General features: G+C 36.9%; 7 protein-coding genes across 7 annotated transcripts; all 7 read left to right on the forward strand.

Annotated features, from left to right (window-relative positions):
- Window positions 1-1687: 1687 nt before the first annotated feature.
- Window positions 1688-2938, forward strand: LOC138861620 (uncharacterized). Its single transcript, XM_070121419.1, has 4 exons — window positions 1688-1735; window positions 1836-1941; window positions 2074-2330; window positions 2452-2938. The coding sequence occupies exons 1-4, from the start codon at window positions 1688-1690 to the stop codon at window positions 2734-2736; spliced, it is 696 nt and encodes a 231-aa protein (XP_069977520.1). The 3' UTR covers window positions 2737-2938.
- A 2874-nt stretch (window positions 2939-5812) lies between these two features.
- Window positions 5813-6741, forward strand: LOC113812380 (uncharacterized). The gene is made up of 2 exons (XM_027364251.2): window positions 5813-6071; window positions 6209-6741. Exons 1-2 carry the CDS (start codon window positions 5829-5831, stop codon window positions 6479-6481), a joined length of 516 nt encoding a protein of 171 aa, XP_027220052.2. The 5' UTR covers window positions 5813-5828; the 3' UTR covers window positions 6482-6741.
- A 2514-nt stretch (window positions 6742-9255) lies between these two features.
- LOC113812382 (uncharacterized) lies at window positions 9256-9907 on the forward strand. The gene is made up of 2 exons (XM_027364253.2): window positions 9256-9498; window positions 9623-9907. The coding sequence occupies exons 1-2, from the start codon at window positions 9256-9258 to the stop codon at window positions 9905-9907; spliced, it is 528 nt and encodes a 175-aa protein (XP_027220054.2).
- A 2473-nt stretch (window positions 9908-12380) lies between these two features.
- LOC113812371 (uncharacterized) lies at window positions 12381-13634 on the forward strand. Its single transcript, XM_070121420.1, has 3 exons — window positions 12381-12457; window positions 12714-12975; window positions 13088-13634. The coding sequence occupies exons 1-3, from the start codon at window positions 12381-12383 to the stop codon at window positions 13358-13360; spliced, it is 612 nt and encodes a 203-aa protein (XP_069977521.1). The 3' UTR covers window positions 13361-13634.
- A 1985-nt stretch (window positions 13635-15619) lies between these two features.
- LOC113812387 (uncharacterized) lies at window positions 15620-16890 on the forward strand. Its single transcript, XM_027364258.2, has 4 exons — window positions 15620-15667; window positions 15768-15873; window positions 16006-16262; window positions 16387-16890. The coding sequence occupies exons 1-4, from the start codon at window positions 15620-15622 to the stop codon at window positions 16669-16671; spliced, it is 696 nt and encodes a 231-aa protein (XP_027220059.2). The 3' UTR covers window positions 16672-16890.
- Window positions 16891-19037: 2147 nt separating this feature from the next.
- LOC138861621 (uncharacterized) lies at window positions 19038-19944 on the forward strand. Its single transcript, XM_070121421.1, has 3 exons — window positions 19038-19090; window positions 19274-19535; window positions 19672-19944. The coding sequence occupies exons 1-3, from the start codon at window positions 19038-19040 to the stop codon at window positions 19942-19944; spliced, it is 588 nt and encodes a 195-aa protein (XP_069977522.1).
- A 142-nt stretch (window positions 19945-20086) lies between these two features.
- On the forward strand, window positions 20087-23574 carry LOC113812376 (uncharacterized). Its single transcript, XM_070121423.1, has 6 exons — window positions 20087-20126; window positions 20822-20972; window positions 21202-21271; window positions 22508-22613; window positions 22748-23004; window positions 23119-23574. Exons 1-6 carry the CDS (start codon window positions 20087-20089, stop codon window positions 23401-23403), a joined length of 909 nt encoding a protein of 302 aa, XP_069977524.1. The 3' UTR covers window positions 23404-23574.
- Window positions 23575-26458: the final 2884 nt, after the last annotated feature.

Raw genomic sequence — 26458 nt, forward strand, 5'->3', positions numbered from 1 at the left:
TGTGGCCACCATATACCACCACCGAATACGAACTGTTCAGCACACGACGGATTCGCACGGCTCCCTGGCGATGAATCTGCGGATTCAAAATAAGCGTTTTCATAGGACGTTCGCGTAGGACTAGTATGGCCGGCTAACGAACTAGGAAAAATTACTCATTAGAGCAATCCTATAAATGTAATTGAATTATTCATAAACATAGCTTAGGCCACAGCAATTTTTTTTCCTTGAATAGCGGGCAAGTCTGGTGATGATGAAATATCGGCGGGAGGAGACAAAAAATCCCCAGCACCAAAATAAGACAAGTGTACCTCCTACCTTCCAAAGATCAGAAGTAAAGAAATGTATCAGTTCCAGCCCCACCTGGAGGAAGTACAATTCTGCCTTACTGCAAGTCTTCTAGGAGTTGAATACAAACTAAGAATTCTTTCAACCAGAATTTATTATTTTGGAAAAAAAATCGACTTAAATATATATGTATATATATATATATATATATATATATATATATATATATATATATATATATATATATATATATATTGCCATTTTGTACAGGTAGGAAAAGGATATGAAATGAAATTCAACATAATGCGAAATACGCCAGTACTGATCAGAAGCGACCACCGACCACGGGCACGATAGACAACAGACATGGCATGACGCATGAGAGTAAGGTATTTCCACCAAATATATTTTATTTTTGTTTTGGGGACGGGAGAAACGATGCCATACACAATGAATCATAGACAAATTGATTTATATTTATTCATTTGCTATTTCTTTCGCGGACGTCACAATATCGGCGGGAAATTTGAAAAAATTAATCGGGATTTTCTTTTTTTTTTTTTTCTTGGAAATAAATGTCGGCGGGCACTATTCAAGAAAATAAAAAATGCTGTGGCCTTAGAGTATGAAGTGATACGAGGAATACTTCATAATTCTTTTGCACATACACATATGTGTAAGTGTATATTATATATAGATATATATATAGAGAGAAAGGGATTTATATATATAAATCAGTATATATAAATGCGTATATATACATGTGTCTTTGTGTACTGATGTATTAGTAATTTACATGATTTAGATAAATAGACAGGCAGGTTGACAAAAAGAAAAAAATATATATATATACATATGTATATACATATATATTACGTATATCAACAAAATACATAAGTATAAGCATACATATAATTTCCTTTTGAAAAGCACGTTCAGAAAGGCATATATATACTTTTCTATATAAATTTGTGTGTATATATTAACATATACAAACACAGAGACACATATACATGTATACATATGTATATATATATACATTTATATATACAAGTACGTACGCTAATAAAGATATAAAGATCTGAACGTAAATGTATATACATATACCTGTATACACTTATACACTTACATACACGTATGTGCATGTGTATATGTAATTGTATATATGTATGCATGCATATGTATACACATGTGTATGTATGTATATATGTGCACGTACACACACACATATATATGTGAGCAAGTGTATGTATGTATGTGTGTGTAAATCCATCTAACAGCTATCTATATACATATATATATATATATATATATATATATATATATATATATATATATGCACACACCCACACACGAGCGTCTGTGGATTTAAAATGTGCATACAAATACATATAAAGCGATGTCTTGTAACGAACGTTCAGAGAAGCAGATACAAGCACATTTATGCGTTGAGGAAGCACGTACGTAAGGACTGAAATACTATACTAATTTAACGTCAATAGGCCTTACCTGCACCATAGGATACGTTCGCTTTCCCTCTCACCCAGGATCAGGTCCTTCACCCCCCTTGCCTCCGTCCACTCGCTATAAATATCGCGCTCTGCTTGGAACCAACATCACACTCGTCCTCTCACTGCTCCAGAACACAAGCAGGTAAGGGACAAAGATCCTCTTTTCTGGTTCTTCTGAAATTGTTTCCTGTAAGACTCTTGAATGTCTCAGATCGTCGACTTCTGACGATTTTAGCTTTCTGCGTAGCCTCACTGTCAACTTTTCTCCTCTCAGACTCCGCCACCATCATGAATTCTCGCGTGTTTGTCGCTCTCCTCCTGTGCGGCCTCTGGGCCTCCTCCGAGTCTTTCATCCTCTTGGGAACCACCGCCGCAGCCGGGACCATCGCCGCTACCACTGTCACTGCTTCTGCAGCGGCAGCTTTGGGCGTGGGTGCCCTGGCAGTGCTCAAGGGAGTTCTTATCGGGAAGCATCTGAAGCGCCGTTACAGGAGGGACGTCGATTCCATGGAGGAGGACGTTGCAACAGAAGTAAGTTAACGCTTATATCAATTACATTCACAAAATTTAATTGTGCAATTATGTATATGTGGAATGAAAGACAAACATAAAGGAATTCTGGACTTTACTAATATTCTTTTCACTCCAACAGATTGCTGTGGCCCAGAAGATGGACTCTGCTGGTTGCGTGGCCAAGCTCTTGTGCGAAATCGAGGCCATGTCCGCTGACCAGCTCACGCCAGCCATGTCCACCTTCAAGACCGCCTTCGACAACAACAGCAACCTCAAGGGATCCCGAGGCGTCTACGACCTGGCCATCACCTTCGGCTCCAAGTTCGCCAAGAAAGACGCCAAGGCCTGCAGCGCCCTCTTCGACAAGTGCGTCCTCTCCAGGGACGATCTCTCCTTCATGCTGGATTCCACCTTCTCATGCTAGTCATGAGCACCGCATTCTTACACAAGTACCTCACAATCACACCATCACCATGCATACACGCAGGCAGACTGAGTGGATCGGAGTCGTCACTGTGACCGAAGGTAGCTTTCAGACTGTCACTGACTGGACCTGAGAGTCACAGTGAATATCTGCAGTGTTCATAACGCTATTCATTCTTTCTCACCATCAAGTGAAATAAATCATATTTCTCCGAAAAAATACATTTATTTTCCAATCCTTCGCTAAATACGTATATAAGTAATGGAATATATAAAATATATGTCTACCTATCTATTTATATACATTTTTGAATGTGTATGCATGTATAAATGTGTGCGCACATATAGAACATCTCTATCGATTCTTTGATTTTGTTCACAGTTCATTTCCCAAGGGATGGATGGTTTTGGCCATATCATGCTGGCCACTTTTCGTTTAATATCCTTCGGATTACATCATAGACACACTTATTTCATAACTTCGGAAATCCCCATTTTACTTTTTCCACATGGCGACAACAGCAGCCGATTGCTAGGTTGCTGAGACAACTAACTTCAGCAGACCAGCAGGGCCAAGGGAGAGAAAATAGGCACAAATCTGCAGATATATGGATGAGTCCTATAACAAAGTAAAACGTTACAACCTTTTGGGAAATCCTTAGAGTTTATAGAGAAGTTTCGGTAGAGTGTTATGCATATGTACATATGCATAAACACGCACATACATGCACACGCATGCATATCAATATCAATATATATATATATATATATATATATATATATATATATATATATATATATATATATGGTGAGCTTTTTATTCCATGTTAAAAGCATTCGATGGAGGGAGACCCTAGATTCTATCATTATAAACATTATCTTAATCATCATTGTCATTATAATCACCAGTACCATTATCGCTCTAAGTATTATTAACATTATATATATCATTAACGTCATTAATGCTATTGATAATTTGTATCATAAGTATTATTAACATAATTCACATCATTATCATTACCATTATTATTATAATTCTTACAGTCATTATCATTAGCATTCCTACCATTCTCAATGTAGTTATCATTATTGTCATCTTTATCACTATCACTACCATTATAATTACCGATATCATAACTGATATTATCATCATAATACATACAGAAAAAGTCGGAAATATCGCAACTACATCAATACTGGATATACTATACATATATACCTATCTATCTATATATGTACACACATATATTTAATGTTATATAAATATATATATAACATTATATATATGCCTACTTTATAAGTTCTCAAACTCCATTTTCCTTTTTCACATGGCGACAACAGCAGGCGATTAGCTAGGTTGCCGAGACAGCTAACCTCAGCAGACCAGCCGGCCAAAGGAGATATAAAAGACAGCTGCAAATCTGCGGATGAGTTCTATGACAAAGTAATACGTGAACGACCTTTCGGGAAATCTTTTGTTTAGAGAGAACCAAAGTGGACGGAAATACACATGCTGTGTAGATAGGTAGAGATCTATATGCATGTACACATGCACATATAAAAATATATACATATACACACGCGCGCTCGCACGCACACACGGACATGTATAACTATATATAAAGAGTGAGGCCATATTAGATTATATCATCATTATCATCATCTTTATTGTCATTATTGCATTAATATCAATACCATTATCATTAATAGTATTAACACAACATTATCATCATATTCTTAACATTTTCTATGTTATCAACATTAACATTAATTTTATCAACATTATTGATGCTATTACTAATATGATTCACCTCTTTATCATTACGATTATTATTATTTCTTTTGTTATTAAAGTTATCATCATCGTTATCACTACCATTACTACCATTTTCATAACAGTTGTTATCATAATCATTATCTTTATCATTATCACTATCATTATAATTATCGTTATCGCTATTAGTAACATTATCATAATACATATAGAAAACGTTGGGAATATCGCCACTACGTCATTAGTGAATATAATATACTTATATATATACATATAGATATATGTCCATATATATATATCTGCGTGTGTGTGTGTGTATATATATATATATATATATATATATATATATATATATATATATATATATATATATGTATGTATGTATGTATATATATTTACATATATGTGTATATATATATATATATATATATATATATATATATATATATACATATATACTGCATATATATATATATATATATATATATATATATATATATATATATATATATATATACGATATATACATGCGTGTGCACCCATGCCAAGTTCTATGGCAATCGTTACAATACCTTGTTTTCCGTGTTTTTACCCTGAGAAATCGTCCAAAAATCGCCTTTGTCCTAGGACTTATTTGGCATGGGCAGGTAATGCCGAAGGTTCAGCTATGCTGATTTCCTTTCACTTATATCCTTTGAAATCAATAGCATAAATAATACACTGGCTGTAAGTTCGTAGTCCTCCAGGATACAAGTTATGGAAGTGAAAAAATGTATTGTAAGCCAACATAAGATAGAGGCTCTAAAACTATATGTAAGCATTTATTTGCTGTGAATATTATATCTTGTGGAAATCAAACGTCTTGGGACACGTTTCCAAAATAGATGTGCTTTTTATCTAATCATAAGAAAAAAAATAGCGAAAAGCTCTTCCGTATATGGTATTCACACACACCAGGATAACATTAAGTGGGTGAACTTACCCGATTTCCCCCATCAGAAGGGGACGAGGTCCTTCACCTTCCGCAGGTACTTCCCAGCGCCATAAATACGGGGAGAGGCGCAAGGATCGCCGTCAGAATCCTGTGCGCCCTTGCCGGAAACACAAGCAGGTACGGGGGCGGGACCAGTGGACCACTTTTTAGAAATATCTCTGTTACTTCTTTTAGTGTCGATGGTGATATGTAAATACCGATCATGGACTTGTACTATCTTAATGATAACATTTTATCGACATAAAATATATATGTATATATATATATCTTTTTTTTTTTTTTCTAACCACTAAATTCTTTCTTCAGCTTCAACCACAATATAACCATGAACTCTCGCGTGTTCGTCGCTCTCCTCCTGTGCGGCCTCTGGGCCTCCTCCGAGTCTCTCATCCTCTTGGGAACCACCGCCGCAGCCGGAACCATCGCCGCTACCACTGTCACTGCTTCTGCAGCGGCAGCTTTGGGCGTGGGCGCCCTGGCAGTGCTCAAGGGAGTTCTTATCGGGAAGCATCTCAAGCGCCGTTACAGGAGGGACGTCGATTCTATGGAGATCGACGATGAAGTTGAGGTTTGTACTGAAGATGTTAAGACGGTTCATACCTCAAGCTGTTAGCATGAAACGGACAAAATATATAACTAAATCGAACACAATCAATATTTACACACTGCGCGGAGTGTATCTAATCCAATATATTTCCTCCAAAGGTGGCCGTCGCCAAGGAACTGGATTCGGCCGGCTGCATCGCCAAGTTGCTGTGCGAGATCGAGGCGACGCCCGCCGACAGCCTCACCCCATCCATGTCCACCTTCAAGACGGCCTTCGAGAATCCCGACAACCTCAAGTCCTCCCGCATCGAGTACGACCAGGCCATCGCCCTCGCCAAGGACGACCCCAAGGCGTGCAGCGTCCGATTCAACAAGTGTGTCCTTTCAAGGGAGGATCTCTTCGTCATGCTCGACACCGTCTTCTCATGCTAGATAAAACCTCACATCACTCATTTTATACTCACCCATCACTCATTTTATATAAGCAATTGTCTTCAATGAATTTACTTGATGTTCTCTTTCTCATCTTGAACAATCATTCAACCATTACACATTCTAATTCACAACCACAACCATGAGGAAATGCAACTGTGATTCCCTTTCCCAGAGCAGAGATTAGCTGTCAAGAGTCAAAGGCTGGAATCTCGTGCAAAGTGACTGACTAGAACTGAAAACCTGCTTCCGAGCTTGCAATAAAGACTAAAATTTATCCCTTTCGATACTTATTTATTTACCTGTCTCTTTACTATAATTCTATAAAAAACATTCGTGTATAGACACACACACACACACACACACACACACACACATATATATATATATATATATATATATATATATATATATATATATATATATGCATATATACATATACATATATACTGATAGGTTATATATACATTTATATGCATATACACAGACAAATGTAGATATCTGAATTCGCCTCTACCTGTAATATTTTCATCGCACGCCTGAGCAATACGCTATGAATACAATTGCATTACAGTGTGACCAGCATATACCACCACCAAACAGGAACTGTTCAGCACACGGTGCATCCGCATCCGCGGATTCAAAACAAGCATTTTCGTAGAACGTTCGCATAGGACTAGCATGGCCGGCTAACGAACTACGAAAAAATTACTCATTAGATAGAGCAATCCATTTCCTGAAAATGAAATTTAATTATTTATTAACATCGCTTAGGCCACGGCAATTTTTTTTTTTTTTTCTGGAATAGCGGGCAAGTCTGGTGATGATGACATATTAGCGGAAGGGAAAAAAAAATCCCCAGCACCAAAATAAGACAAGTGTACCTCCTACCTTCCAAAGATCAGAAGTAAAGGAATGTATCAGTTCCAGCCCCACCTGGAGGAAGTACAATTCTGCCTTACTGCAAGTCTTCTAGGAGTTGAATACAAATTAAAAATACTTTCAACCAGAATTTATTATATTGGAAAAAGAAATCGACATATATATATATATATATATATATATATATATATATATATATATATATATATATATATATATATATATATATATATATATATATATATATATATATATATATATATTGTCATTTTATACAGGTAGGAAAAGGACTTTCTGGATATGAAATGAAATTCAGTATAATGCGAAATACGCCAATACTGATCAGAAGCGACCACCGACCACGGGCACGATAGACAACAGACATGGCAAAGGTATTTACGCCAAATATATTTTATTTTTGTTTTGGGGACGGGAGAAACGATACCATACACAATGAATCATAGACAAATTGATTTATATTTATTCATTTGCTATTTCTTTCGCGGACGTCACAATATTGGCGTGAAATTTGAAAAAAAATAATCGAGATTTTCTTTTTTTTCATTTTCTTAGAAATAAATTCGGCGGGCACTATTCAAGAAAGAAAAAAAAATGCTGTGGCCTTAGAGTATAATGTAATACGAGGAATACTTCATGATTCTTTTGCACATACACATATGTGTGTGTGTATATTATATATATATATATATATGTATATGAATATAGAAAGGGATTTATATATATAAATCAATATATATAAATGCGTATATATACATATGTGTCTTTGTTTATTGATGTATTAGAAATTTACATGATTTAGATAGATAGGCAGGTTGACAAAAAAATATATAAATACATATATATTACGTATATCAACAAAATACATGAGTATATGCAAACATATCTCATAATTTCCTTTTGAAAAGCACGTTCAGAAAGGCATATATATACTTTTCTTTATAAACTTTTGCGTATATATTCACATATATAAACACACACACACATATACATGTATATATATGGATATATATGTATATATGTACATTTACATATACAAGTACGTAAACAAATAAAGATATAAAGATCTGTACGTATACGTATATACATATACCTGTATACACTTACATACACATATGTGTATGTGTATATGTAATTGTATATATGTATGCATACATATGTATACACATGTGTATGTATGTATATATGTGCACGTACACACACACACACACACACACACACACACACACACACACACACACACACACACACACATATATATATATATATATATATATATATATATATGTGTGTGTGTGTGTGTGTGTGTGTGTGTGTGTGTGCAAGTATGTATGTATGTGTGTGTGTGTAAATCCATCTAACATCTATCTATATACATCTATACATACATACATATAAATACATATATATATGCACACACACACATGAGCGTCTGTGGATTTAAAATGTGCATACAAATACATATAAATACATATGTCTCGTAACGAACGTTCATTGAAGCAGATACAAGCACATTTATGCGTTGAGGAAGCACGTACGTAAGGATTGAAATACTATACTAATTTCACGTCAATAGGCCTTACCTGCACCATAGGATACGTTCGCTTTCCCTCTCTCCCAGGATCAGGTCCTTCAACCGCCTGCCTCCGTCCACTCGCTATAAATATCGCGCTCTGCCAGGAACCGCCATCACACTCGTCCTCTCACTGCTCCAGAACACAAGCAGGTAAGGGACAAAGATCCTCTTTTCTGGTTCTTCTGAAATTGTTTCCTGTGAGACTCTTGAAGATGTCTCAGGTCGTCGACTTCTGACGATTTTAGCTTTCTGCGTAGCCTCACTGTCAACTTTTCTCCTCACAGACTCCGCCTCCATCATGAATTCTCGCGTGTTTGTCGCTCTCCTCCTGTGCGGCCTCTGGGCCTCCTCCGAGTCTTTCATCCTCTTGGGAACCACCGCCGCAGCCGGGACCATCGCCGCTACCACTGTCACTGCTTCTGCAGCGGCAGCTTTGGGCGTGGGCGCCCTGGCAGTGCTCAAGGGAGTTCTTATCGGGAAGCATCTGAAGCGCCGTTACAGGAGGGACGTCGATTCCATGGAGGAGGACGTTGCAACAGAAGTAAGTTGACGCTTATATCAATTACATTCACAAAAATATACTTGTGCAATTATGTGTATGTGGAATGAAAGGCACATACATAAAGGAATTCTGGACTTTACTAATATTCTTTTCACTCCAACAGATTGCTGTGGCCCAGAAGATGGACTCTGCTGGTTGCGTGGCCAAGCTCTTGTGCGAAATCGAGGCCATGTCCGCTGACCAGCTCACGCCAGCCATGTCCACCTTCAAGACCGCCTTCGACAACAACAGCAACCTCAAGGGATCCCGAGGCGTCTACGACCTGGCCATCACCTTCGGCTCCAAGTTCGCCAAGAAAGACGCCAAGGCCTGCAGCGCCCTCTTCGACAAGTGCGTCCTCTCCAGGGATGATCTCTCCTTCATGCTGGATTCCACCTTCTCATGCTAGTCATGAGCACCGCATTCTTACACTAAGCACCTCACAATCACACCATCACCATGCATACACGCAGGCAGACTGAGTGGATCGGAGTCGTCACTGTGACCGAAGGTAGCTTTCAGACTGTCACTGACTGGACCTGAGAGTCACAGTGAATATCTGCAGTGTTCATAACGCTATTCATTTTTGCTTACCATCAAATGAAATAAATCATATTTCTCAGAGAAATTACATTTATTTTCCAATCCTTCGCTAAATACGCATGCAAGTGGTGATGTAATATATAACTATATTCATCCATATATCTACATATGTTTATACATACATATATATGTGCATATATATGTCCATATATATGTATAGTTTATATACTATATGTATAGAATTTATATCCTGATATATATACATATATACCATAAATATACCTTTATATATATAGTATATATATACTGATATATATACATATATACCATGAATATACCTTTATATACATAGTATATATATACTAATATATATACATATATACGTTGCATATATAAACATATATATGCTCTATAAATACATATATATATACTGTATACATATATATATGTGTGTGTGTGTGTGTGTGTGTGTGTGTGTGTGTGTGTGTGTGTGTGTGTGCATGTGACTGTATATGAAATATAATTTTGTTACCCTGCTCATTTCCCAGGGGACGGATGGTTTTGGCATCACTGGCCACTCTCTGTGTTGACGAGGTACTCTTGAATTGGCTTTGCCACCCTTGCCTAACTGACTGGATGCCTTTCTTGTCTTCTTACTGAACAAAAGTGATGTCCCGTTTCTTCTCTCACAGTTTATCACGGAGACGCCTATACCATAAATTCGAAAATCCTCCTTTTACTCTTCCCATGCGACAACAGCAGGCGATTCGTTGCCGAGACAGCTCACCTCAGCAGACAAGCAGGATCAAAGGGGAGATAAAAGGCTCAACTGCAGATCTATGAATGAGTACTACAGCAAGGAAACATGTGTGAGGTAATATCTATATTTTCAGGAAACCTGCATTGGCGGAAATACGCATCATTTGCAATGTAAATATACGTAGAGTCAATTAGGTCGATAAATATGTATATGTACATATGCAAATATGTATACATGCATACACATGCAAACATATATACTTATATAGACAGTTTTAGAATATGCCATAGAAGCATTCGAAGGAGGAACACACCAGATCAAAAAATATGTTTTGAAAACAGCTTCTATTACCATTAACATTATCTTTATCATAATCATTATCGATATTATCAGCATCATCAAGATTATTGGTATGATTAATATTATTATCAGCATTATCATTATGATTATTATTAGCATTGTGATAATATCATCATTATTACTTTTTCTATTCTCTTTACAGATATTAGAATTACTATCATCAACAGTATCATTATTACTATTATTATCATTGTCACTGCAGTTATTATGATCATCTTTTCTATCATTATTATTATTATAATCATAGTTATCATAACTGATATCATAATCATAATGCATATAGATACCGTCGGGATTATCGCCATGCGTCAATACTAATAGTAATATACATACATATACCTATGTACACACACACACACACACACACACACACACACACACACACACACACACACACACACATATATATATATATATATATATATATATATATATATATATATATATGTATGTATGTATGTATATATATACATATATATATATATATATATATATATATATATATATATGTATGTATGTATGTATATATATACATATATATTTATATATTGTATATAAACAGCACACATATATAAACGAATATATGCACACGTGTGTGAGTGTGCGTGTGTCTGCAATATGCACAGTTGTATGAACATCATTTCACATACCTTTTGTTCTTTTTTACCCTGAAAAATCATCCAAAAATCGCACGTGTCCCAAGACCTTTTGGGAAAGGTCAGTGAAAACACAAAGTTCAGCTATGCTGATTTCCATTCCCTGGTAACCTTTGAAATCAATGGCATAAATAATGCACTGACCATAAGTTCTAAGGCCTCCAAGCGACGAGACTTGGAGTGCAAGAACGCCATGTAAACAAATACTTTGGGACAGATTTTTTTTTCTTATTTTGGTGGGGGATTATACATAAATAACAACCGGTATAAAACTGTATATAAGTACAAAGATATTACGGATAAGATAAACAAATACTTTGGGACAGTGCTTTTTCTTAGTTTGGTGGGGGGTTAAGCATAATTAACAAGTATAAAACTGTATATAAGTACTAAGATATTACGGAGAAGATATCTTATGAGACTCAAAAGCTTTGGGACACATTTCCACAATTAATATGCCTTTTGTTTGATTAAAAAAGATGGTTAAAAGTTTTTTAGTGCTATGGAATGCAGTTTCTTTGGCGTATATGGTACTCAATCACACACATCCAGAAGAACATTAAATGGGTGACCAGTCGTTACATTTGGGTAAACTTGTGCGATTCCCTCCATCAGATAGGAACGAGGTCCTTCACCTTCTGTGGGTCCTTCCCAGCACCATAAGTACGGGGAGAGGCGCTGGGGTCGAAGCAGAATCCTGAACGCCCTCGCCGGAAACGCAAGCAGGTAAGGGGGCCACTTTTTAGAAATCTCTCTCTTCTTTTGGTGTCAATGGTGATATGTAAATACCGATCATAGATGTAATATCTTAATGATAATATTTTATGGACAGAAAATAATGCATCCCGCATATATTCTTCCGTACATATTTTTAAACCACTAAATTCCTCCTTCAGCTTCAACCACAATATGACCATGAACTCTCGCGTGTTCGTCGCTCTCCTCCTGTGCGGCCTCTGGGCCTCCTCCGAGTCTCTCATCCTCTTGGGAACCACCGCCGCAGCCGGGACCATCGCCGCTACCACTGTCACTGCTTCTGCAGCAGCAGCTTTGGGCGTGGGCGCCCTGGCAGTGCTCAAGGGAGTTCTTATCGGGAAGCATCTCAAGCGCCGTTACAGGAGGGACGTCGATTCCATGGAGATCGACGATGAAGCTGAGGTATGTACTGACGATGTTAAGAGGAATGTTCATATTGCAAGTTCAGATGGACAAATTATATTTCTAGATACGCACTGCGCGGTGTATCTAATCCAATATATTTCCTCCAAAGGTGGCCGTCGCCAAGGAACTGGATTCGGCCGGCTGCATCGCCAAGTTGCTGTGTGAGATCGAGGCGACGCCCGCCGACAGCCTCACCCCATCCATGTCCACCTTCAAGACGGCCTTCGAGAATCCTGACAACCTCAAGTCCTCCCGCATCGAGTACGACCAGGCCATCGCCCTCGCCAAGGACGACCCCAAGGCGTGCAGCGTCCGATTCGACAAGTGTGTCCTTCCAAGGGAGGATCTCTTCGTCATGCTCGACACCGTCTTCTCATGCTAGATAAAACCTCACATCACTCATTTTATACTCACCCATCACTCATTTTATATAAGCAATTGTCTTCAATGAATTTACTTGATGTTCCCTTTCTCATCTTGAACAATCATTAAACCATTACACATTCTAATTCACATCCACAACCACGAGGAAATGCAACTGTGATTCCCTTTCCCTGAGCAGAGATTAGCTGTCAAGAGTCAAAGGCTGGAATCTCGTGCAAAGTGTGACTGACTAGAACTGAAAACCTGCCTCTGAGCTTGCAATAAAGACTAAAATTGATCCCTTTCGATACTTATTTATTTACCTGTCTCTTTACTACAATTCTATAAAAACATGCGTGTACACACTCACACACACACATTTATATATATACATATAATACATGGACATATACATATAAACATTACGTATATTTGCATATATATACGCACGTATACATATAGATTGATAAGTTATATATACATTTATATGCAAATACACAAACAAATGTAGATATTTGAATTCGACTCTTGATGTAATATTTTCACCACACGCCTGAGCAATATATCCTGAATACAGTTGACTTACAGTGTGGCCACCATATACCACCACCGAATACGAACTGTTCAGCACACGACGGATTCGCACGGCTCCCTGGCAATGAATCTGCGGATTCAAAACAAGCGTTTTCATAGGACGTTCGCGTAGGACTAGTATGGCCGGCCAACGAACTAGGAAAAATTACTCATTAGAGCAATCCTATAAATGAAATTGAATTATTCATAAACATAGCTTAGGCCACAGCAATTTCTTTTCTTGAATAGCGGGCAAGTCTGGTGATGATGAAATATCAGCAGGAGACAAAAAATCCCCAGCACCAAAATAAGACAAGTGTACCTCCTACCTTCCAAAGATCAGAAGTAAAGGAATGTATCAGTTCCAGCCCCACCTGGAGGAAGTACAATTCTGCCTTACTGCAAGTCTTCTAGGAGTAGAATACAAACTAAGAATTCTTTCAACCAGAATTTATTATTTTGGAAAAAAAATCGACATATATATATATATATATATATATATATATATATATATATATATATATATATATATATATATATATATATATATATATATATATTGCCATTTTGTACAGGTAGGAAAAGGATATGAAATGAAATTCAACATAATGCGAAATACGCCAGTACTGATCAGAAGCGACCACCGACCACGGGCACGATAGACAACAGACATGGCATGACGCATGAGAGTAAGGTATTTCCACCAAATATATTTTATTTTTGTTTTAGGGACGGGAGAAACGATGCCATACAACAATGAATCATAGACAAATTTATTTATATTTATTCATTTGCTATTTCTTTCGCGGACGTCACAATATCGGCGGGAAATTTGAAAAAATTAATCGGGATTTTTTTTTTTTTTTCTTGGAAATAAATGTCGGCGGGCCCTATTCAAGAAAAAAAAATGCTGTGGCCTTAGAGTATGAAGTGATACAAGGAATACTTCATAATTCTTTTGCACATACACATATGTGTAAGTGTATATTATATATAGATATATATAGAGAGAGAAAGGGATTTATATATATAAATCAGTATATATAAATGCGTATATATACATGTGTCTTTGTGTACTGATGTATTAGTAATTTACATGATTTAGATAAATAGACAGGCAGATTGACAAAAAGAAAAAAATATATATATATATACATATGTATATACATATATATTACGTATATCAACAAAATACATAAGTATAAGCATACATATAATTTCCTTTTGAAAAGCACGTTCAGAAAGGCATATATATACTTTTCTATATAAATTTGTGTGTATATATTAACATATACAAACACAGAGACACATATACATGTATATATATGTATATATATATACATTTATATATACAAGTACGTACGCTAATAAAGATATAAAGATCTGTACGTATATGTATATACATATACCTGTATACACTTATACACTTACATACACGTATGTGCATGTGTATATGTAATTGTATATATGTATGCATGCATATGTATACACATGTGTATGGATGTATATATGTGCACGTACACACACACACATATATATGTGAGCAAGTGTATGTATGTATGTGTGTAAATCCATCTAACAGCTATCTATATACATATATACATATATATATACATATATATATATATATATATATATATATATGCACACACTCACACACGAGCGTCTGTGGATTTAAAATGTGCATACAAATACATATAAAGCGATGTCTTGTAACGAACGTTCAGAGAAGCAGATACAAGCACATTTATGCGTTGAGGAAGCACGTACGTAAGGACTGAAATACTATACTAATTTAACGTCAATAGGCCTTACCTGCACCATAGGATACGTTCGCTTTCCCTCTCACCCAGGATCAGGTCCTTCACCCCCCTTGCCTCCGTCCACTCGCTATAAATATCGCGCTCTGCCAGGAACCGCCATCACACTCGTCCTCTCACTGCTCCAGAACACAAGCAGGTAAGGGACAAAGATCCTCTTTTCTGGTTCTTCTGAAATTGTTTCCTGTGAGACTCTTGAATGTCTCAGATCGTCGACTTCTGACGATTTTAGCTTTCTGCGTAGCCTCACTGTCAACTTTTCTCCTCACAGACTCCGCCACCATCATGAATTCTCGCGTGTTTGTCGCTCTCCTCCTGTGCGGCCTCTGGGCCTCCTCCGAGTCTTTCATCCTCTTGGGAACCACCGCCGCAGCCGGGACCATCGCCGCTACCACTGTCACTGCTTCTGCAGCGGCAGCTTTGGGCGTGGGCGCCCTGGCAGTGCTCAAGGGAGTTCTTATCGGGAAGCATCTGAAGCGCCGTTACAGGAGAGACGTCGATTCCATGGAGGAGGACGTTGCAACAGAAGTAAGTTGACGCTTATATCAATTACATTCACAAAAATATACTTGTGCAATTATGTGTATGTGGAATGAAAGGCACATACATAAAGGAATTCTGGACTTTACTAATATTCTTTTCACTCCAACAGATTGCTGTGGCCCAGAAGATGGACTCTGCTGGTTGCGTGGCCAAGCTCTTGTGCGAAATCGAGGCCATGTCCGCTGACCAGCTCACGCCAGCCATGTCCACCTTCAAGACCGCCTTCGACAACAACAGCAACCTCAAGGGATCCCGAGGCGTCTACGACCTGGCCATCACCTTCGGCTCCAAGTTCGCCAAGAAAGACGCCAAGGCCTGCAGCGCCCTCTTCGACAAGTGCGTCCTCTCCAGGGACGATCTCTCCTTCATGCTGGATTCCACCTTCTCATGCTAGTCATGAGCACCGCATTCTTACACTAAGCACCTCACAATCACACCATCACCATGCATACACGCAGGCAGACTGAGTGGATCGGAGTCGTCACTGTGACCGAAGGTAGCTTTCAGACTGTCACTGACTGGACCTGAGAGTCACAGTGAATATCTGCAGTGTTCATAACGCTATTCATTTTTGCTTACCATCAAATGAAATAAATCATATTTCTCCGAGAAATTACATTTATTTTCCAATCCTTCGCTAAATACGCATGCAAGTGGTGATGTAATATATAACTATATTCATCCATATATCTACATATGTTTATGTATACATATATATGTGTATATATATGTCCATATATATGTATAGTTTATATACTATATGTATAGAATATATATCCTGATATATATACATATATACCATAGATATACCTTTATATATATAGTATATATATACTGATATATATACATATATACCATAAATATACCTTTATATACATAGTATATATATATTAATATATATACATATATACGTTGCATATATAAACATATATATGCTCATTTCCCAGGGGACGGATGGTTTTGGCATCACTGGCCACTCTCTGTGTTGACAAGGTACTCTTGAATTGGCTTTGCCACCCTTGCCTAACTGACTGGATGCCTTTCTTGTCTTCTTACTGAACAAAAGTGATGTCCCGTTTCTTCTCTCACAGTTTATCACGGAGACACCTATTCCATAAATTCGAAAATCCTCCTTTTACTCTTCCCCATGCGACAACAGGCGATTCGTTGCCGAGACAGCTCACCTCAGCAGACCAGCAGGGTCGAAGGGGAGATAAAAGGCTCAACTGCAGATCTATGAATGAGTACTACAGCAAGGTAAAATGTGTGAGGTAATCTCTATATTTTCAGCAAACCTGCATTGACGGAAATACGCATCATATGCAATGTAAATATACGTAGAGTCAATTAGGTCGATAAATATGTATATGTACATATGCAAATATGTATACATGCATACACATGCAAACATATATACTTATATAGACAGTTTTAGAATATGGCATGTTAGAAGCATTCGAAGGAGGAACACACCAGATCAAAAAATATGTTTTGAAAACAGCTTCTATTACCATTAACATTATCTTTATCATAATCATTATCGATATTATCAGCATCATCAAGATTATTGGTATGATTAATATTATTATCATCAGCATTATCATTATGATTATCATTAGCATTGTGATAATATCATCATTATTACTTTTTCTATTCTCTTTACAGTTATTAGAATTACTATCATCAACAGTATCATTATTGCTATTATTATCATTGTCACTGCAGTTATTATGATCATCTTTTCTATCATTATTACTATTATAATCATAGTTATCATAACTGGTATCATTATCATAATGCATATAGATACCGCCATGCGTCAATACTAATAGTAATATACATACATATACCTATGTATACACACACACACACACACACACACACACACACACACACACACACACATATATATATATATATATATATATATATATATATATATATATATATGTATATATATACATATATATATATATTGTATATATACAGCACACATATGTAAACGAGTATATGCATACGCGTGTGAGTGTGCGTGTGTCTGCAATATGCAGTTGTATGAACATCGTTTCACATACCTTTTGTTCTTTTTTACCCTGAAAAATCATCCAAAAATCGCCCGTGTCCCAAGACCTTTTGGGAAAGGTCAGTGAAAACACAAATTTCAGCTATGCTGATTTCCATTCCCTGGTAACCTTTGAAATCAATGGCATAAATAATGCACTGACCATAAGTTCGAAGGCCTCCAAGCGACGAGATTTGGAGTGCAAGAACGCCTTGTAAACAAATACTTTGGGACAGATTTTTTTTTTCTTATTTTGGTGGGGGATTATACATAAATAACAACCGGTATAAAACTGTATATAAGTACAAAGATATTACGGATAAGATAAACAAATACTTTGGGACAGTGCTTTTTCTTAGTTTGGTGGGGGGTTAAGCATAATTAACAAGTATAAAACTGTATATAAGTACTAAGATATTACGGATAAGATATCTTTTGAGACTCAAAAGCTTTGGGACACATTTCCACAATTAATATGCCTTTTGTTTTTGGGATAAAAAAAATGGTTAAAAGTTTTTTAGTGCTATGGAATGCAGTTTCTTAGGCGTATAATATGATACTCATTCACATACATCCAGGAGAACATTAAATGGGTGACAAGTCGTTACATTTGGGTAAACTGTGCGATTCCCTCCACCAGATAGGAACGAGGTCCTTCACCTTCTGTAGGTCCTTCCCAGCTCCATAAGTACGGGGAGATGCGCTGGGGTCGAAGCAGAATCCTGTACGCCATCGCCGGAAACGCAATCAGGTAAGGGGGAGGGACTCGTGGACCGCTTCTTAGAAATCTCTCTCTTACTTCTTTTGGTGTCAATGGTGATATGTAAATACCGATCATAGACGTAATATCTTAATTATAATATTTTATGGACAGAAAATAATGCATCCCGCATATATTCTTACATATTTTTAAACCACTAAATTCCTCCTTCAGCTTCAACCACAATATAACCATGAACTCTCGCGTGTTCGTCGCTCTCCTCCTGTGCGGCCTCTGGGCCTCCTCCGAGTCTCTCATCCTCTTGGGAACCACCGCCGCAGCCGGGACCATCGCCGCTACCACTGTCACTGCTTCTGCAGCAGCAGCTTTGGGCGTGGGCGCCCTGGCAGTGCTCAAGGGAGTTCTTATCGGGAAGCATCTCAAGCGCCGTTACAGGAGGGATGTCGATTCTATGGAGATCGACGATGAAGCTGAGGTATGTACTGACGATGTTAAGAGGAATGTTCATATTGCAAGTTCAGATGGACATATTATATTTCTAGACGTGCTTCTCACCAACACAGATGATATGCACTGCGCGGTGTATCTAATCCAATATATTTCCTCCAAAGGTGGCCGTCGCCAAGGAACTGGATTCGGCCGGCTGCATCGCCAAGTTGCTGTGCGAGATCGAGGCGACGCCCGCCGACAGCCTCACCCCATCCATGTCCACCTTCAAGACGGCCTTCGAGAATCCCGACAACCTCAAGTCCTCCCGCATCGAGTACGACCAGGCCATCGCCCTCGCCAAGGACGACCCCAAGGCGTGCAGCGTCCGATTCAACAAGTGTGTCCTTTCAAGGGAGGATCTCTTCGTCATGCTCGACACCGTCTACTCATGCTAGATAAAACCTCACATCACTCATTCTATACTCACCCATTACTCATTTTATATAAGCAATTGTCTTCAATGAATTTACTTGATGTTCCCTTTCTCATCTTGAACAATCATTCAACCATTACACATTCTAATTCACATCCACAATCATGAGGAAATGCAACTGTGATTCCCTTTCCCTGAGCAGAGGTTAGCTGTCAAGAGTCAAAGGCTGGAATCTCGTGCAAAGTGTGATTGACTAGAACTGAAAATCTGCTTCCGAGCTTGCAATAAAGACTAAAATTGATCCTTTTCGATACTTATTTATAAACCTGTCTCTTTACTACAATTCTATAAAAACACATGTGTGTATACACACACACACACACACACACACATACATATATATATATATATAATATATATATATATGTGTGTGTGTGTGTGTGTGTGTGTGTGTGTGTGTGTGTGTGTGTGTGTGTGTGTGTGTGTGTGTGTGTGTCCGTGTATGTGTGTGTATGTATGTATATATATGCATGTATACATATAATCATACATATAGATTGATAAGTTATATATACATTTATATGCAAATACACAAACAAATGTAGACATTTCAATTCGACTCTTGATGTAATATTTTCACCACACACCTGAGCAATATATTCTGAATACAATTGACTTACAGTGAGGCCACCAATTACCACCACCGAATACGAACTGTTCAGCACACGGCAGCATGCGCATTCGCGGATTCAAAACAAGCGTTTTCATAGGACGTTCGCGTAGGACTAGTATGGCCGGCTAACGAACTAGGAAAAATTACTCATTAGAGCAATCCTATAAATGAAATTGAATTATTCATAAACATAGCTTAAGCCACAGTAATTTCTTTTTTTGAATAGCGGGCAAGTCTGGTGATGATGACATATTGGCGGGAGGGGAAAAAATCCCCAGCACCAAAATAAGACGTGTACCTCCTACCTTCCAAAGATCAGAAGTAAAGGAATGTATCAGTTCCAGCCCCACCTGGAGGAAGTACAATTCTGCCTTACTGCAAGTCTTCTAGGAGTTGAATACAAACTAAGAATTCTTTCAACCAGAATTTATTATTTTGGAAAAAAAATCGACTTAAATATATATGTATATATATATATATATATATATATATATATATATATATATATATATATATATATATATATATATATATATATATATTGCCATTTTGTACAGGTAGGAAAAGGATATGAAATGAAATTCAACATAATGCGAAATACGCCAGTACTGATCAGAAGCGACCACCGACCACGGGCACGATAGACAACAGACATGGCATGACGCATGAGAGTAAGGTATTTACGCCGAATGTATTTTATTTTTGTTTTGGTGACGAGAGAAACGATGCCATACACAATTAATCATAGACAAATTTATTTATATTTATTCATTTGCTATTTCTTTCGCGGACGTCACAATATCGGCGTGAAATTTGAAAAAAAATAATCGGGATTTTCTTCTTTTTTTTTTCATTTTCTTAGAAATAAATATCGGCGGGCCCTATTCAAGAAAAAAAAATGCTGTGGCCTTAGAGTCTAATGTAATACGAGGAATACTTCATGATTCTTTTGCACATACACATATGTGTGTATATATATTATATATAGATATATAGAGAGATAAAGGGATTTATATATATAAATCAGTATATATAAATGCGTATATATACATATGTGTCTTTGTGTATTGATGTATTAGAAATTTACATGATTTAGATAAATAGACAGGAAGGTTGACAAAAATATATATATATATATATATATATATATATATATATATATATATATATATATATATATACTTATATATTACGTATATCAACAAAATACATGAGTATATGTATACATATCTCATAATTTCCTTTTGAAAAGCACGTTCAGAAAGGTATATATATACCTTTCTATATAAACTTGTGCATATATATTCACATATATACAAACACACAGACACATATACATGTATATATATGGATATATATGTATATATATATATATACATTTATATATACAAGTACGTACACTAATAAAGATATAAAGACCTGTACGTATATGTATATACATATACCTGTATACACTTACATACACATTATGTGTATGTGTATATGTAATTGTATATATGTATGCATACATATGTATACACGTGTATGTATGTATATATGTGCACGTACACGCACACACATATATATATGTTTGCAAGTGTATGTATGTATATGTTTGTGTGTAAATCCATCTAACCGCTATCTATATACGCATATACGTACATACATATACATATATATGCATATATATATATATATATATATATATATATATATATATATATATGCACACCCACACGCGTGCGTCTGTGGATTTAAAATGTGCATACAAATGCATATAAAGCGATGTCTTGTAACGAACGTTCAGAGAAGCAGATATAAGCACATTTGTGCGTTGAGGAAGCACGTACGTAAGGATTGAAATACTATACTAATTTCACGTCAATAGGCCTTACCTGCACCATAGGATACGTTCGCTTTCCCTCTCACCCAGGATCAGGTCCGTCACCCGCCTTGCCTCCGTCCACTCGCTATAAATATCGCGCTCTGTCAGGAACCAACATCACACTCGTCCTCTCACTGCTCCAGAACACAAGCAGGTAAGGGACAAAGATCCTCTTTTCTGGTTCTTCTGAAATTGTTTCCTGTGAGACTCTTGAATATGTCTCAGATCGTCGACTTCTGACGATTTTAGCTTTCTGCGTAGCCTCACTGTCAACTTTTCTCCTCACAGACTCCGCCACCATCATGAATTCTCGCGTGTTTGTCGCTCTCCTCCTGTGCGGCCTCTGGGCCTCCTCCGAGTCCTTCATCCTCTTGGGAACCACCGCCGCAGCCGGGACCATCGCCGCTACCACTGTCACTGCTTCTGCAGCGGCAGCTTTGGGCGTGGGCGCCCTGGCAGTGCTCAAGGGAGTTCTTATCGGGAAGCATCTGAAGCGCCGTTACAGGAGGGACGTCGATTCCATGGAGGAGGACGTTGCAACTGAAGTAAGTTAACGCTTTTATTAATTACTTTCATAAAATTTAATTGTGCAATTATGTATATGTGAAATGAAGCATAAAGGATTCTGGACTTTACTAATATTCTTTTCACTCCAACAGATTGCTGTGGCCCAGAAGATGGACTCTGCTGGTTGCGTGGCCAAGCTCTTGTGCGAAATCGAGGCCATGTCCGCTGACCAGCTCACGCCAGCCATGTCCACCTTCAAGACCGCCTTCGACAACAACAGCAACCTCAAGGGATCCCGAGGCGTCTACGACCTGGCCATCACCTTCGGCTCCAAGTTCGCCAAGAAAGACGCCAAGGCCTGCAGCGCCCTCTTCGACAAGTGCGTCCTCTCCAGGGACGATCTCTCCTTCATGCTGGATTCCACCTTCTCATGCTAGTCATGAGCACCGCATTCTTACACTAAGTACCTTACAATCACACCATCACCAAGCATACACGCAGGCAGACTGAGTGGATCGGAGTCGTCACTGTGACCGAAGGTAGCTTTCAGACTGTCACTGACTGGACCTGAGAGTCACAGTGAATATCTGCTGTGTTCATAACGCTATTCATTTTTGCTCACCATCAAGTGAAATAAATCATATTTCTCCAAAAAAATTACCTTTATTTTCCAATCCTTCGCTAAATACGCATATAAGTAATGGAATATATAAAATATATGCCTACCTATCTATTTATATACATTTTTGAATGTGTATGCATGTATTAATGTGTGCGCACATATAGAACATCTCTATCGATTCTTTGATTATTTCACAGTTCATTTCCCAGGGGATGGATGGTTTTGGCCATTTCATGCTGGCCACTTTTCGTTTAATATCCTTCGGATTACATCATAGACACACCTATTTCATAACTTCGGAAATCCCCATTTTAATTTTTTCACATGGCGACAACATCAGCCGATTGCTAGGTTGCTGAGACAACTAACTTCAGCAGACCAGCCGGGCCAAGGGAGAGAAAATAGGCACACATCTGCAGATATATGGATGAGTCCTATAACAAAGTAAAACGTTACAACCTTTTGGGAAATCTTTAGAGTTTATAGAGAAGTTTAGGTAGAGTGTTATGCATATGTACATATGCATAAACACGCACATACATGCACACGCATGCATATCAATATATATATATATATATATATATATATATATATATATATATATATATATATATATATGGTGAGCTTTTTATTCCATGTTAAAAGCATTCGATGGAGGGAGATCCCAGATTCTATCATTATAAACATTATCTTAATCATCATTGTCATTATAATCACCAGTACCATTATCGCTATAAATATTATTAACATTATATATATCATTAACGCCATTAATGCTATTGATAATTTGTATCATAAGTATTATTAACATAATTCACATCATTATCATTACCATTATTACTATAATTCTTATAGTTTTTATGATCATCATTATCGCTATTATTATTAGCATTACTACCATTCTCAATGTAGTTATCATTATTGTCATCTTTATCACTATCACTACCATTATAATTACCGATATCATAACTGATATTATCATCATAATACATACAGAAAAAGTCGGAAATATCGCAACTACATCAATACTGGATATACTATACATATATACCTATCTATCTATCTATATATGTACACACATATATTTAATGTTATATAAATATATATATAACATTATATATATGCCTACTTTATAAGTTCTCAAACTCCATTTTCCTTTTTCACATGGCGACAACAGCAGGCGATTAGCTAGGTTGCCGAGACAGCTAACCTCAGCAGACCAGCCGGCCAAAGGAGATATAAAAGACAGCTGCAAATCTGCGGATGAGTTCTACGACAAAGTAATACGTGAACGACCTTTCGGGAAATCTTTTGTTTAGAGAGAACCAAAGTGGACGGAAATACACATGCTGTGTAGATAGGTAGAGATATATATGCATGTACACATGCATATATAAAAATATTTACATATACACGCGCGCTCGCACGCACACACGGACATGTATAAATATATATAAAGAGTGAGGCCATGTTAGATTATATTATCATTATCATCTTTATTGTCATTATTGCATTAATATCAATACCATTATCATTAATAGTATTAACAACATTATCATCATATTATTAACATTTTCTATGTTATCAACATTATTATCAATTTTATCAACATTATTGATGCTATTACTAATATGATTCACCTCTTTATCATTACGATTATTATTATTTCTTTTGTCATTAAAGTTATTATCATCGTTATCACTACCATTACTACCATTTTCATTACAGTTGTTATCATAATCATTATCTTTATCATTATCACTATCATTATAATTATCGTTATCGCTATTGGTAACATTATCATGATACATATAGAAAACGTTGGGAATATCGCCACTACGTCATTAGTGAATATAATATACTCATATATATACATATAGATATATGTCCATATATATATATATGTGCGTGTGTGTATATATATATATATGTATGTATATATATATATATATATATATATATATATATATATGTATGTATGTATGTATGTATATATATATATACATATATGTATATATATATATATATATATATATATATATATATATATACATATATACTGCATATATATATACGATATATACATGCGTGTGCACCCATGCCAAGTTCTATGGCAATCGTTACAATACCTTGTTTTCCGTGTTTTTACCCTGAGAAATCGTCCAAAAATCCCCTTTGTCTTAGGACGACTTATTTGGCATGGGCAGGTAATGCCGAAGGTTCAGCTATGCTGATTTCCTTTCACTTATATCTTTTGAAATCAATAGCACAAATAATACACTGGCTGTAAGTTCGTAGTCCTCCAGGATACAAGTTATGGAAGTGAAAAAATGCATTGTAAGCCAATATAAAATACAGGCTCTAAAACTATATATAAGCATTTATTTGCTGTGAAAATGATATCTTGTGGAAATCAAACGTCTTGGGACACGTTTCCAAAATAGATGTGCTTTTTACCTAATCATAAGAAAAAAATAGCGAAAAGCTCTTCCGTATATGGTATTCACACACACCAGGATAACATTAAATGGGTGAACTTACCCAATTCCCCCATCAGGGGGGACGTGGTCCTTCACCTTCCGCAGGTACTTCCCAGCGCCATAAATACGGGGAGAGGCGCAAGGATCGCCGTCAGAATCCTATGCGCCCTTGCCGGGAACACAAGCAGGTACGGGGGCGGGACCAGTGGACCACTTTTTAGAAATATCTCTGTTACTTCTTTTAGTGTCGATGGTGATATGTAAATACCGATCATGGACTTGTACTATCTTAATGATAACATTTTATCTACATAAAATATTTTCTTACACACACACACACACACACACACATACACACACACATATATATATATATATATATATATATAT

This window comes from Penaeus vannamei, chromosome 4 (genome assembly GCF_042767895.1).
Source record: "Penaeus vannamei isolate JL-2024 chromosome 4, ASM4276789v1, whole genome shotgun sequence".
Taxonomy (NCBI): domain Eukaryota; kingdom Metazoa; phylum Arthropoda; class Malacostraca; order Decapoda; family Penaeidae; genus Penaeus; species Penaeus vannamei.